Source organism: Apus apus, chromosome 4, assembly GCF_020740795.1.
Source record: "Apus apus isolate bApuApu2 chromosome 4, bApuApu2.pri.cur, whole genome shotgun sequence".
Taxonomy (NCBI): domain Eukaryota; kingdom Metazoa; phylum Chordata; class Aves; order Apodiformes; family Apodidae; genus Apus; species Apus apus.
In genome coordinates this window covers 106,389,080-106,404,080 of record NC_067285.1, presented here as the reverse complement: position 1 = coordinate 106,404,080, position 15,001 = coordinate 106,389,080, and the positions used below count along the sequence as shown (strand labels likewise).

General features: G+C 36.2%; 1 protein-coding gene across 1 annotated transcript in view; it reads right to left on the bottom strand.

Annotated features, from left to right (window-relative positions):
* POLN (DNA polymerase nu) overlaps positions 1–15,001 on the bottom strand; it is a 92,897-nt gene that overhangs the window by 45,900 nt on the left and 31,996 nt on the right. The window contains exons 15-17 of the mRNA XM_051619176.1: positions 11,627–11,684; positions 10,043–10,120; positions 9,500–9,614 (exon numbers count right to left, since the gene is read on the bottom strand). Coding sequence (XP_051475136.1) covers positions 9,500–9,614; positions 10,043–10,120; positions 11,627–11,684 — 251 coding nt within the window. The remainder of the gene's footprint in view (positions 1–9,499; positions 9,615–10,042; positions 10,121–11,626; positions 11,685–15,001) is intronic.

Sequence of the window (15,001 nt, the reverse complement as noted above, 5' to 3'; positions counted from 1 at the left end):
GCAGTTGAGTGAAACTGACAGAGGCTCATTTTCCTTGCCAAGAAGAAATACAGATTAACCTACATGAAATGCCATGTAACCACAACTAGCTGCTTCTAATACTAGTTCATTAATGGTATTTTGATGATAAATGGCCTAAGAAAGCTTGTCCTGTTTCCTTAAAGAATGAGAGCTGAGAACAGTTTATTGCCTTCCTGAAGTATTTATTGAAGGAAAACACGAGGGGGCAAGGAGAGCGAACAAAGCTAAAAGGCAACAATGGCAAGAATAATTTGGGTATATAAAACTGCAGGAATAAAGAGAGGGTAGAAAGTAATAGGAATTTTCTAGGCCGAAGAGGAATGGGGAATTCAACAGCTCTTCAGTAGCATTATGCAGGTTAAAACTAGTTCTAAATTGAGATCCTAGCAGTCTATGAAAGGGAGTTTATGACATAGTCAACTGCAACAATTTAATGACCAAAAAGGTTCTTCTAATCCCCTACTGCTGTGTAAGACCAGGCATACTTTACCAAGCATCAAGCACTAACCAGCAGTGTGACAGACTCTGCTTTACTTTTTCTTAGAGCTTCTCTTCTGAATGCTTCTCTGTTTCTTAATAACTGCTGTCACCCTGACAGCATATTTTCCTACCACAAGAGATCACATTTACTTGCACAGGAATTCAAGCTTATATTATAGTACCTCATTGGTTTAAAAAATTTCCAAAGAACAATCCTAAGAAACGTGAAATGATACAGCTGCAGGAGCTGCAAGTGGCACAGCCTCACTCAGCAACTGTTTTACCAGCTTCATAAAGAGAAGTATCTCCACAGTTAGACCTTCTGGCACAGAACACGTGCCCCTGAATGTGACTTGATTTGGAAGAGCATACCTTCCCATTCAAACTTAAATTGTCTCTCTCTATGAAAAGCATATATGAAACAAATCCTGGATGCCTTATCAGTAATACTCTGAAGATACAAAATGAGAGATATTTTAGAATAGAAATTATATGTAAACAATGAGATGATGGATAAATACTAACAATTAGCCAGTTTAAAATACAGCAAAAATTGTTTATTTGGCATCTATTTCACAAAGGATAAACGAGCAGAAGCCTTGAAACTAATTAAAAATTATAACAGTATTAAAAAAGAACAGGTAATCCAATGATAACAAAATAAATGTTATGTTAACCCTAAGTGAGACTCCTAGCAGGCAGCATTGAGTTTAGGACCTCCAGATTTACAGCTAATCAATACTGGCTGAGTTAAACAGCTAAGCTTCAGAGCTGGAAGATCAGAGCACAGTCATATATTTCTAAATGGAGACTCCAGCAGGGATATTTGGTTACACTTATTTGAGGGGACTGCCATGTAATACTCATGAAAGCTTTTCTCCACTCTTTTCAGAGGCTTGTGATTTGCCTTAATACTGCAAAACATACTTTCACAATTTGTATGTGCTCAATGGCATGAAGTGTCTCTTCTTCATGTCTCTCTCCAAAAAAACCAAAGATTTCATTATTTTCTGATGTAGGAAGTGAAATTAATTAACCTAAATTCATTATGGACTTGACATTAAGCTAATAAAAAGTGGACAAATTAATCCAAGAGACTACATGTTCTAACATCTGATTAGAAGTGTATGAAATATCCTAGACTACCTAAAAAACCTTTAGACAGAGATGGAGTTCTAAGAGTCCTAAGCTGATATACCTCTTTGTTTAGACACAGAACAAAACAGAGAGATCTCTAACTGGGGGAAAGGGAGCTGTGTAACCTCATGGCTGCATCTCGTAACCACATGTCTGCTCACCAGGACCGGAGGAGAACTAAAGCTCTTCCTATGTCCTTGGTAGAAGTCCACCTGGATAAGCATTATTTCATTATTACTTAATCATCTAACACCCAGGTGATATCTCTCGATTAATACTGACTCTTTCAAGAGCTTGTTGATAGTATTTTCAGAAAATTAATACAGAAGCATAAATATTCATAGCTGTTTAAAAACCATTTAGCTCCTGACGTGGTTTTTGCCTCTCAACAATCTATTTATCTCATTCCTGATTTACTGGTCTTTGCTCCTGATATTTAAGGGAGTAGGCAGCTTAAATGATTTCAATGTCTGCTATAGCACACATGTATATGAAGTAACCTAAAGAAAAACACAGTGTTCTGCTGACGATGAGTTTTTAATCTATTTCATAGAAAGAACGCATTTGAAACAAAGTTGTATAAAATGGGTATGGGCAAGTGTATATATATTTAGTTAGCCCACCACCAAGCATCTGTGCATACTTGACCTTACCTTTTTCAAACAGACCTAGTACACTATCTTTTTGTATAATTCAGCCCATGAGGACTGATTTTGGCTTATTTCAGGAATATCTAAAATACCCCTGCTTATTTCCTGTGTTCTTCAGAACTCAGCAGGATATCAACAGATAGAGCTATTGTCAGGAAGTATCCTAAGTTGCCAAGTGGCTGGAAAAATAAGAATCTCTATTCTGCCATAGTTCCTGCTGGACCAACTGCCAGCGTGCAACAGTTTGCCTCACCTTGAAATTATTAGATATAATCAGTTCCTTGAGTTCCCCTGCTTGGCAGGTGGTAAAGAAACAAAATTTCCCCACTTCCTGGAGGAAAATGGTTGGCAAAGAACAGAACAAACCTTTCTGCACTATGGTCCTTTTATTTAAATCTGGTTGAACTTTATTAAAAAAATAAAATACTTTTGTCCTACTGATCTAGTAATCTAAATTAGCTCTGTGTTTTCTTTCTCTGTAGGCTTTTTCTCGAGTCATTTCCAAAATCAGCATGTCTGCCTCTTACCACAACCTTTACCAACAGATATTCTACGATCTCACACATGTATCAGCTCAGGAAAGCTGGACCTTTGTGGTCAGTACATTTTATAAAGAGCTTGCAGTTCCCAAGATTATTGGAAATCAAGTGTTCAACTTCCTCTGATTCTGGCAAGGATACTGTAAGCTAGACTCTTTCATGTCTTAAAGTGTCACCCAACCAACCCCACACTATAAAGGTTTTTCAAAAGGATTAGTGGTAAAGAATTTATAAGCCAGCCCCTTGGAATTCCATGATAGCTACACAGTTCCTTATTCTAGATATTAACTGCCATTGCTACAAGCAACTAATAAGGTATGTCCTCTTATTCTGCAGTCATTTTTTTAAACTCTCTGAAAGCCACGTAGGCTCAGGTGAACAATTATTGTGTCCAGTACTTACTAGAAGTTAAATTCAATACCTGGAAGAAGGACATGTAGTGAGGCTGATCTCCACCATCACACACAAGAAAGCACTAATAGCATGAATATGAGGAAGCAGATGACAGATGAGAGAGAAGGGAATATTTTTACAAAACTCTTATCTCAAAGTGAAAGAACAACTAGAGTACTATCAAATTCTCCAGCCTTCCCTCAAGCATAGCCTCCAAGGTAAGCACTGAACACATCTGCCACAAATGGTCTTTTCATTGGTAAATCAGAGTAAACACCACCCTTAAAGAGCATCCACTTATTACTTTGTTACTATAATTAATTGACCATCAGTAGTTAATGTGAACAGGTTAAACTATAGTTTAGAGTTAGAAATTAATCGTTTAAAGAGAATGCCTGTTTTCACACTGGAATGGCAGCAGTTATCTGGTGATTCAGGTAATTATCTTTTAATACACGATACCTCTACTACACAGCACTATCAGTATTAGAGATCTTCCTTCATTATGTACTACTACATAAGTATTTTTAATAGAGATTATTAACATTTCTCCATGCTCCTATTCTTTAGCTGCAGAACATATGGAAAACTGATTGCATATGGGCGAATTTTCTGTGTACCCTCTGATTCATATACTATGATTTCCAAAAGGAAAATGCTAGAGAGTGCAAAAGTTAAAATACTAAGTCACAACTGTGCAACAATCTTTTCCACAAAGGGATTTTTCTGAGGCACAAACTAACATGGATTTCATTACACTGGATTTACACTGGCTCAAAGGACAACCTATGACACTGAATATATGACAGAAAATACCTAGATAATTTATCACTGCATGGAAAAGTCTGTGCACAGGGATAATATCTTTCTGATCTTACAGAAATGAAAATTTACAATTTCTAGTAGTAAGAGCTTTATGCTTGTAATTAGATCATACTGTAAGCAATTTACTAAAGACCCTTCTGAATTCTTCCCCTTCTCAAATTGTAAATATTGTCTACAGAAAATGCATATTTATCTTGAAAAGACAATACCTAATAATGTTCCTAGATTAAGTTTGCCTTTAATTAATCTCAGACAGATAATATGGTCAAGAGAGCATTCTTTATTTCACATGCTAATATTGTTCCTAGAGACAATGACCTGGGTATTCCCATGCCTAAATTTTTGGATATAGGGGTTCTGGACTTTCACTTCAATCCATTTGTAACTAACTAATATACAGGTTCTTTTCCTCTGAACCTTTTGGTTTATGAGAATATATAGTCTACGAATTTTAACACCTTAGTTCATAGTTAAAATTTAGAAAGGGCAAAATGTTTTCATAAATCTGCTAGGATATTGATGACATACAGACATTTAAATAGAAACTAAGAAGATTAGAGGCTGCAAAAGTATCTGTAATACCTTGTTGGTGCTTCCCAGTGTGTGCCTTGGGAATCAATAGACAAAAGCATAACCCAGTAAGAATTTTATACACACTAAAATGTAAAGTAGACACCTGAAGCTAAATCTACTCACTTAGTTTGAGTGACTTGGCCACTGGGATGATGCTCACCTAGAGTAGGGCACCACAGCAACTTGCAAAGAGTGAACCCAGCTTACTTTGTTCAAAGGACACTACCTACCTAGCAGATATCACCAAGTATGGACTTTGGACCACTGACTGTCCTTGTCCTTCAGTTCCAGGTTTCTAAGCAGAGTTCAAATGCAAACTTCTTTGATTAGAATTTCTCATTAACTCCTCTTAGATGGCTCTTTGGTCACATACAGCCTTTTTCAGCCTTTGAGAGGCATACTTGGGCACTGTGCATGGAGCCAGGCAGCCCCATGTTGGATTTTGTATTCTATTTCAGGTTCAGAAATCTAAAATACAGGAAGGAAATACAATTTGCAGATATCAGAGATGTCTGTATTAAACACTGGAACACAGTGACAACATCTTCAAGATCAAAATGACTAAGCTAGTTTCGGAGCCATAAATTACACAGTTGAATTTGCATGGCTAGGCTGCCCTCAGGACCCTTGATGGAGGGTATCACTGTGCTCTGCTGGATGCAGCTGAACTCATCATGACTAGGGACCTGCAGTTGTCTAAGGCAGGTTCTAAAAAAGCAGGGGAAAGGACTTATTCAAACATATTAAGTATAGCTTAATGCTGGAGTTATGGGAACTCTGAAGCAGTACTATCCCAGTTCAAAAAAGCACTCAGGCAGGAAAGTAAGCATCAGTCAGGTAGGATGAAATCACATATTTATGGTGTGCTCAAGCACTTAGCTGAATCAAAGCACTTCTGAATTTTAACCCAATATGGTCAAGAGAATTACAGAGGAATAGCAGCCTACTGAGAAGAGTGACAAATTAATGGTTTGAAAGAGATTGGTAGTCACTGCTCTTCTAATTGAGAAAGAAATTGCAGACTACTTAAAAGACTGTAAAACTTACTTTTCAGCCTCTGTCTCTGAAAGTGATTTTAAGATATGTCCATCAATAGCATTTGAAACACAATTTTTCATTTACTGTGTGAAAGATCAAGAACTGAGAGCAAATTCATTCCAAGATTTGTTGTCATTTGGATGTCTTACAGCAGTTAGGTCTCTTGGATGGTCAGACAGCTGCCAAGACAGCTCTCATAATCTTCAGCACTGGGATGATGATCCAACTTTCAAAGGACTGTAACTGTCATAGGACATCAAGACAATTTAACACAAGGTGATCTTCCAGGTAGTTGGAATCCATTATATCATGAACTTTCAAAAGTTAAGGGAAGCCTTGAAATTTTACTATCTGCTCAGCAGCAAGTAGGTCATTAATGTAATGCACTTTTGGTGTTCTTGAAATAGCAGGTGTTGACCTGTTATTTAAGGCTTACTCTTCATAGGCCATAACACAGCACTGGCTGTAAGATAAAGTTGGTAACAGCATATGGTCATCACTACAGAGAAGGACAGATTAAGAATAGGAATAGTACTAAGCACATATAAGTGAACATTAAACTATATTGCCTTAGTTTTAGCTGGGGTAGCTTTGTTAGATGACAAAAAAACATATTGAATGCACAAGGCAGAGCTGAGCTTGGACTTTCCGCTGACAAAAACAGCCAATAGAAGCAAATCTATTGCAAAGTGGCCAACAGACATTTTTTATTTTATTCCATAAATTCCATGGAATAAAACTCCATTAATTTTATTCCTGTGTGAAAAAAAAAAAAAAAGGCATTTTAAAGATAAAACACATGAGCCCATTGCATTACCCAGAAAGTTGCAGTAAGTGACTAGTTAGCACCAGGTCCTGAGAGTTTTATCTGAATAGCCATTTCAAGACAAACAGAAAACACAATACTTTTCAAACTATCTAGAGCACACAGTGCCTACAGCAAAGTGTTGAGCACAGTGCAGAGAAGCCCACATTGGTGGAGGCTGTGTTCCTTCTGAAATGAGCCAGCCACAGCAGTACGAAATTACAGCCTAGTCTTGCGGAGAGTTTTGCCTCTCAGCTACGTTTATTGGCTTGGCTGTGGTGCTGCACAACACTGAATTTTAGCATGAAAGTTAGTGCCTCCATTCAGCCTTTTTCTGTGATGTATAGACGTAGTTTGGGTTGACACATACCTATGCATCTCTACACCACACTGCTGACCAGTGGAAAGATGCCATGTGAATGATGTCTAATAGAAACAAGGATCCAACAGGTTTCCAAGACAGATGTGTCTCTAACGGCCTGGAAATAGATTGAGACACTAGTGGGCATGCCTAAACAAATTATGAAAGGAAAGCTTTTATACATAAAATATCTTAATTCAATCAAACCCATAAAGCTAACCTCTTTGCAGAAACTGCTCACCATGTGTATTTGTTGTCAAATGCTATAAATAGCCTGTAAATGCTTTTTAAAAGGTTGGATTTCAGATAGGCCTTAGCCTGAAGGACTGCTAATGAATAGCAGCACATTTCAGTGGAGAAGCCATGAAGCTTAGGGAAAAAAAAAAAGTAGTTAATAAACTGCTAAAAAATTTGGATGGACTCCTGGATGTAGCTCAGATTTTTGTCCAACAGCATATTCTTTACTGTGTATGATTTAATATTCATTAGCCTAAGGATCTTTAGACACAGAAAACTTGCTAAAAGATACCAACTGACATGCATTCAGAAGCTGGAATGTTATCAGACACTGAAATGAACTTGTGTTTTTTTTCCCTCTGAGAATGAGGTTCAGAAAACACGTAATTCTTAAAGAAAAAAGCCTTTTTTTAATCAAGGTTTTCCAATTACCCAAAATGTGTTAGAAAATATTTACAAATAGCAAGAATGTGCAGTTCCTTCAAACAGAATAAAGCATTTTGCATGCCACTTGGTATATCACTTGCACAAGTTTTAAAGGATTAAGACCCTGAGAAAATCCGGAGACCATGAGGAGACAAAAGGCTAGTTCTTCTTTCTCAGAACTCATTTAAATACCAATGGGGTGGAAACAACTACATTAAAGTCAATGAACTAATTGTTTGCCTTAAAATTATATTTATCAATTGTGGACAGAGATTAATAAGTATCTGGAATGGGAAATTGAAGCTTGTGATTTTATATCTTCTCTCTGGCACTAAATCAATGAAGGACAAAATTCCAAAACCCAAGGTGAATTCATTAGGAACTGATCCAATAGGGGAACTGAACTTGTCAGATGTCTAGATGTGGGCTGGCCACCCCAGACCTACTTTGTTCTCAATGGTAAAAAGTCAATGCTTTTAATGTGCGATTGATCTCATTACACAGGGGACATAAGTCCTATAATAGATTCAACAGAAAGTTACTTCCAAGCATTAGCTTTACTGAAACGTAAGAGTCAGCAGAATCATTATGTAAGGATTTTGTAGACACACCGTGACACTTCTGTCTGATACAAATATTTATCTGTAATATTTTATTAAATTTAAAGTTACTGAGTAGCAACTGTAAGAGCTGTGAGGTTGCTGAATAGAATGGTATTTCTGGAGCATTGCCCAGAGTTGAGACAAAATTTGACTCATCTTCATGCATACATTTGCAATATACCTCCAAACTAAAATGAGGCTTTAACTGCATCACAAGGTTCTAGTGTTATCCTGTTAGAGCTAAGAACCGCTTGTATCAACAGAAGCTTCTAGGAGACTCCAAAGAGAATGGTGATCTTTCCATAGCTATATTTGTTGAGATATTTGTGACCTTGGGTTATGTTCTCCCAGAATGTACATGCAGTATTGCAGTAAGTAGGAAATACTGTGGTTGGGAAGGCTGAAAAAATGTAGAAACTGTAGGATAGGAAGTGAGCTAGATCAGGACTGATGAATTCATCATACCTATTTTTGCTTTCATTTTCAGCTAACAATCTTCCAATGAAAAATGGAGATTAAATGGATTAAAAGTGAGAGAGGAACAAAGAGAAACTACAAAAATTGCATTACATTTATATGACATCATTCTGTTCAATCTGCTTATATGTTTTATTCAATCTATTTCTGACCTATCTGTTCAAACTGTATGCTTCCTGACATCTGTCCTGTCACTTACTGAATGCTCATGCACTTCTGAGTACAAAGGGAGTGCCAGTCTCAAGTAAGATTTTTAGGTGTCACCATGATACAAACAGTAATAAGAAATACCTTCAAACAGCTAAGTAACTAACAGTGCATCTTGTTTCAAAGTTAATATTTTTATTTGCATGCTGAAGGGATCAGTAAATAATAATCTGAGAATGGAGATAAGAAATTTATTTTTTTAATTCCTGAAGTGCCACTTTTTCCAAGTATCACGTCATCCATCAGAAGATAGAAGCTCTAAACCCTCCAAGTTCAAAGGAATCCTATGAGCTCTAGTCTCTCTGTTTCTTCTACATACATAATTTGATTCCAATACTTCTACTGGATAACCCAGCAGGTTTTAAAAATGCTTGTACTTTTACTGAAAGAGATGTTCTGCAGTTTTTTCAAATTAATAACCTACTTAACTGGTGAACAATAACACAGTGAGAAAGTTCTCAGCATGCACCGTTCATAAAATATTATTGCACCGGCTTTAGTCACAAGGCCAGTACTGGTTGGTTGGATTGCAACATTTTGACATAAGTTAATTACCACAGTAGAGAAGAAAAGGCTCAGAAAGACAAAGGAATTCCAACTCAATGTTAAAGCAGTATTAACCATAGATACCATAGCAAAATACTGTTTTTTGTTATTACTACACAGTAATACAATAGATCCAATTATTCTATGCTGTCTAATTAAAAAAATGAAACATTTACTCTTACCACTGAGAAGCCAGTGTAGAAAAGATATCAGTGGTTTCAGGTTCTTGAAACAGTTTCAGAAGTTCTGGTTCAGATGATAAGTCAGCAAGGATCCTTAACTCAATATGGGAAAAATCTAGAAGGCAGTGTTAAAGTGAATCTATTACTCTAAAATAAAAACATACCTGCATTTTAACCAAACTATCACAAATTAAAAAGCAAACTTGGACTGTTCAGTCACTTCCTTGCACTCAAAAAGGTCAGTTGCCTGTAAAAACCTCATCCTGAAGAAGTTATATTCCAGCTACAGATCACAAAGTGTCTGATTCCTTCATTACTTTCAGGTGTCAATCTTATTAGCACTTTGTCTCTGCTGACAAGGCTTACACATCATCCACTTCCAAAGCACACTAAGGAGAGTACAGGATATAACAGTATGAATTGATAACTAAGGGATTTGACAGCCTTGTAAAATATAATGTCATCCAAAGGAGAGGGGAAAAAAAAAGATGACAGAACCGTGAACATTAGTATTTATGAGAATAGCAATCCATACTATCTTACCTGCTGCTAAGAATGTATATCCCTTTTTTGAAACGAATAATGTTCTTGGGGAAAAAGTTACTATTTCTTCTTCTTTTCCTAGAAAGGAGATAGACATTTATGGTCCAAACCACAGCCCAAAAATACCATGTTGCAAACCATAGGAGGTTGTAAATGACATGCCAAACACACAACTAAAACCACAAAAATGGCAATGTAAGCAACCTAGTTGAGCACCAACTGCCAGTATCACAATTATTTTACTCTATCAGTCATGTACATATTTATTTTTGCCATCCTTGCAGTACCACTTACTTCTCCTTTTTCAAAATCAAACCCTTCCCAAACAATAACTAACAAACATCTACAATTATCAACATTACTCACAGGTCCCTCAATACAGGAGGCATTCAGATAAAGAAGGGTCCATAGATGTGAACTAAACCCCACATTTTTTTACCTTTAAACATCCTGCAGCAATGTGCTAGTAACCAAATTCTGAGTTACAACTGGGATACAATACTGAGAACATACAGCTGATATAGGCATCCAAATTTTAATGACAGAATAATATCACAAAACAACATACATCAACAAGGTACTAGAAACTCATTACATCCTGGAAATACCATTTGTTTTAGTGTAGAAAGGGATGGTGATTTGAAATAGAACACAATTTATCTGATCAGTTGATCTGGAAAAAATAAGTGTGTCGCAATACAGGAATGAAAAATCTTTTTGAGAAGCACACATTATAAGAGCATTAACAAAATGGATTGGACTGTTTCCAGAAAGCCCTCTGCCACAGCTATGCATGGCAGCTCAGGTTTACACAGCCACGGCTCACACATTTATTTTTTTTAACAACTTTAAATGAATCAGGTAGATAAAATAAAACTGCTGTCCAAGTTTTAAATTGCGTTCTACAGACTCCTGTTTTATGGTCTGTATTATTCCAAACACAGAGAGTGAACAGCTGTGAATGGGCAAGCTTGCCCTTGTCTGAGAATCAAGTGCAACAAATGAGCAGCACTTCCCAGCTATGGCTGTAGGAGCTCAAGGAGAGTTTGTGTTAGTTAATCTCCCTGTTATATTTGAGTCTACTGTTGTGGGTTTCTCTCTTTATTACTAGGGTCATGCTTTTCTAGTCTTTACTTTGATTGTCTCCGAATCATCTGCCTCAAATCTGCTTCTGTTATCAAAAACAACACATCTGACTAACTACTGGTGTTTAGTTGTGAGTTTGATTAAAATGACCCAGCTTTAACATCACCCCAGGAAAAGTTGTTTGAGCTGAATGCAAACACAACCATCCCTAGGACATTCAGTGGAGTTAAGATGCATAATCTCACTTGGAGAAAGGAACAGTAAGATAGTTGAGGGAAACAAAAAAATTCCAAAAGTGTGTGACTATTTAGATCAGTGCTGAAACAGCAAATTTTTTGCAGGTACATCCAGCAAAAAGTAATTGGTTTAAATTATAAAGTATAACTAAGCATCAATAATCTGTTCTTCAATACTGCAGCTATTGGTCTGATGTGAAATATGACTCAGTACAATAATTAGATAAAACTGCCTTTTCTTGTTAATAAAAACATAGTTTACCTTTTATGTACTGTTTCTTTGTAATTCTAACTGGATGTTTAGAGATGCCTTGAATGTTCTACAAATAAGAGAATAAAAATGCTTAGTAAAGTGAAGTTTATGAAATCATGTTTATGAACACTTTATAAGCAGTAAGAACATTTGTGATACTAATGCCAACAAGTTTATCCCATATAATAAATAAGATTAACGACTTTGCCTTTCAAAGGAATATTCATGCTTCTGTGATTACATATACTTTTGAATATTTGCTCTCCCTTGAAAATTGAAAGCTTGTAAGAAGTACTTCATATTGGCAGCCTTTCCAAATCCTAATCTCTGGATGCACCACAGAACATAATTTGTAACCTAATAACAATTATTTTCTTCTTATTCTAAGTTGTATTTTTTAGATAAGGTGCATTACCCTCAAGGAAAAATAACTTTGAACCATGCCTTGAGCTAAGGGAACAGATTCTTCTTCAGCCTCTAGAAATTTTTCTAATATCTATTCCCACTCTTTTGAAATGCATGATAAAATAAAGGAGCTCTTTATTAATTACAGCACATCTGTCAAGGCTGAAAGTGAAAACTAAGTTTATGAACAAACATGCAGGACTGGGATTAACAGAAGGTTTTTCTTTAAACATCTGGGTTCATACACAGCAAAGCATGAAAGATCACACACAATAGCTTGATGGCATCATGCTTCTTCATCTGGAATAGTAACACATGACAAGAGTTAATGTGTATGAAGCTCCATTTTCATAATTCGACACAATTATTTTGCAAGTGGTTCAGGAATTAGATTAACATACTAGTATTATGTAATACTGTGAATTCAGGAAATGGGAGTAGTGCTATATAATTTCCAAATCAGAATGATGATTTTCTATGCAATTTTGAACTCAAAATTGTTATTTTAAACTTAAGAGGGATGTAATCAGGCTGCAAAAGCTATTGAAATTTAAAGCAGAAGTAAAAGAACAAACCTCCCAAAACAGAACAGTATCATTTCTATTCTTGGTATCACCCTCACAGATCTACAGTTAAATATATTAAAGGTGAACACCCACCACAGCACCATACATAGAGAGACACAGGAAACTAATACATAATATGCATAATGTTCTCACAGCATGAGTAAAGCAGAAACACTGCTCTCAAACCATCAGTACAAAGTCAGACCCAGAAGAAACAATTCTCACCTTTAGTATTTTATTCTCCATTTCTAGAGACATTTAGAAAAACAATAAACATTGCCACAACTGTAATTCTATTAAACATATTTTAAAAATACAAATTCTATTAATTATACATTTTGAAATACAAGATTATTCAATGTGTGCATATTTCTCTTGATAACTATTGATTTCTAGTGGTAACGTGTTGGGGAGAATCAGTGCTTGTTCATAGGAATACTATGCAGCTCAAGTGACCATAGAAACTCAAAGAACCTCAGAAGTTAAGAATATTAAGTCCTCTATTATGTACCTGGACATGACTATGGGAGCCTAATTTTGCACATTTAAAAAACAATATCACAACATTTTAATGGTGACTTGAACCATTTCAATGGTGGAGATCTCTGTATGGATTGGGCTCTACACTGGTATTGACATGTACTCAATAAGATAACCTCCAGCACAGGTTAAAGAGCTGTTTATAATTACTCCCATCAATTACTGTTCCTTAACTTGTTAGCTTCAAAGTCCTGAACAAAATGAAATAAATAAATTACTTACAATGCTAAAAATAAATCACTATATTGCCATCTTGTTTGTAGTGACAGCATATGCAGAAAGTCTGCTTTTAACACAATTTATAGGTGTTACTAATAGTTCAGAAAAAAAAATAGGAAGTAACTGCAAGTGCAAAACATAATTTCACTTGTAGATTAATTAACAACTCATAACTTAAACAAATCTTCAGAAAAGAAGTAGCTCAAGAAACACAGGATTCTTCTCTAAGTCAGTAGACAAAGACAGGAAAGTCCAGTGGGTAGTTCAATCCATACGTATATGACATACTTACAATTTGATCTAAGATTACCCTGGAGATGATATTTTCTCAGTTTTAGATTATCAAATTATTTTGAGATAAATTTACTGTAGATATTTAAAAGGATGGAGAAATAAGGAGACAAACTCAGAAGAGTCTTACAAATGGAAAGCTTTCCTTTGCTTGAGTTGAAAATTAGCTGACAGTTTTATTGTATCAAAAGTGAAAGACTAATGTTGCTTTCATAAATTACTATTACCACCTTGGACTAAATAAACACCCCATATATTGGGGTTTTTTGTATTTATTTCGAGTATATTTCTGCCAAACCTTCTCAGATCCAATCTGTGATGTGACTGTTCTACCTTATTTTTAGAAAAGGGCATCCCCATCTTGTTAGAAGTTACAGAGAAACAAAATTGCACTCTCTGAACAATTATGCTCCAACAGACAAGGAATATACTTGAAACAGTGTGATGGAAAAACTGGTTGTGAAAGTTAACTATTTATACTTCTCTCTCTCTCTCTTTTTTTTTTTTTTTTTTTTTTTTTTTTTTTTTTTTGAGGGGATACATCAAGCTGTTACTGGATGACTATCAAGAAACCATTGATTAAAACAAAAACTATTAGAAAGAAAAAACATTTAAAAAACAACACTATAATCCAAAATTCATTTGCAGATGTTCCAATGGATGGAAGGATAGATGAAGCCAAGGCGCCAGTTTCAATTATGTTTGAAAGGCTGTGAAGATCAGGGTTGGTTCCTGAGTGCTGGATAAAAGCAAGTGTTGCTCCCTTCTTCCAGGAGGGCAAGGAGGAGGATGTAGAAAACTATAGGCCAATCAGCTTTTCGATCAGTTCCTGGGAAGGTGATGGAGCAAATAATCCTGGCAAACAATTGCAAACATCTTAAAGTCAAGAAGATGATCTCAGGTAGCCAGCATGGATTGACAAAGGCAAAGTTGTGCTTAACCAACGACAGCCTTCTGCAATGAAGTGACTCGCTCGGTGGATGGAGAGCAGCAGATGTTGTTTACCTTGACTTTAGCAAGGCTTTCAAAACAATCTCCTATGAAGCCTCATAATAGACAAGCGGATGAAGAACAAGCCAGGTAAGTGGACAGTGAGGTGGACTGGAAACTGAACTGCCAGAGTCAAAGGGTTTTGATGAGCGGCACAAAGACCAGCTGGAGGCCGGGCACCCGTGGAGCACCCCAGTGGCCAGTACTGCTCAACACCTCCATTAATGACCTGGATAAACAGGACTGTGTGTAACCTTAGCAAGATAGCAGGCAATCCTGCAGATTATTTTGTTTTGGTCAGGGAAACCCTCTGTCTTTCTTCCCCCACTACAACCATTACATCATTAAAGATTAAATTTTGTAATATAGTTAC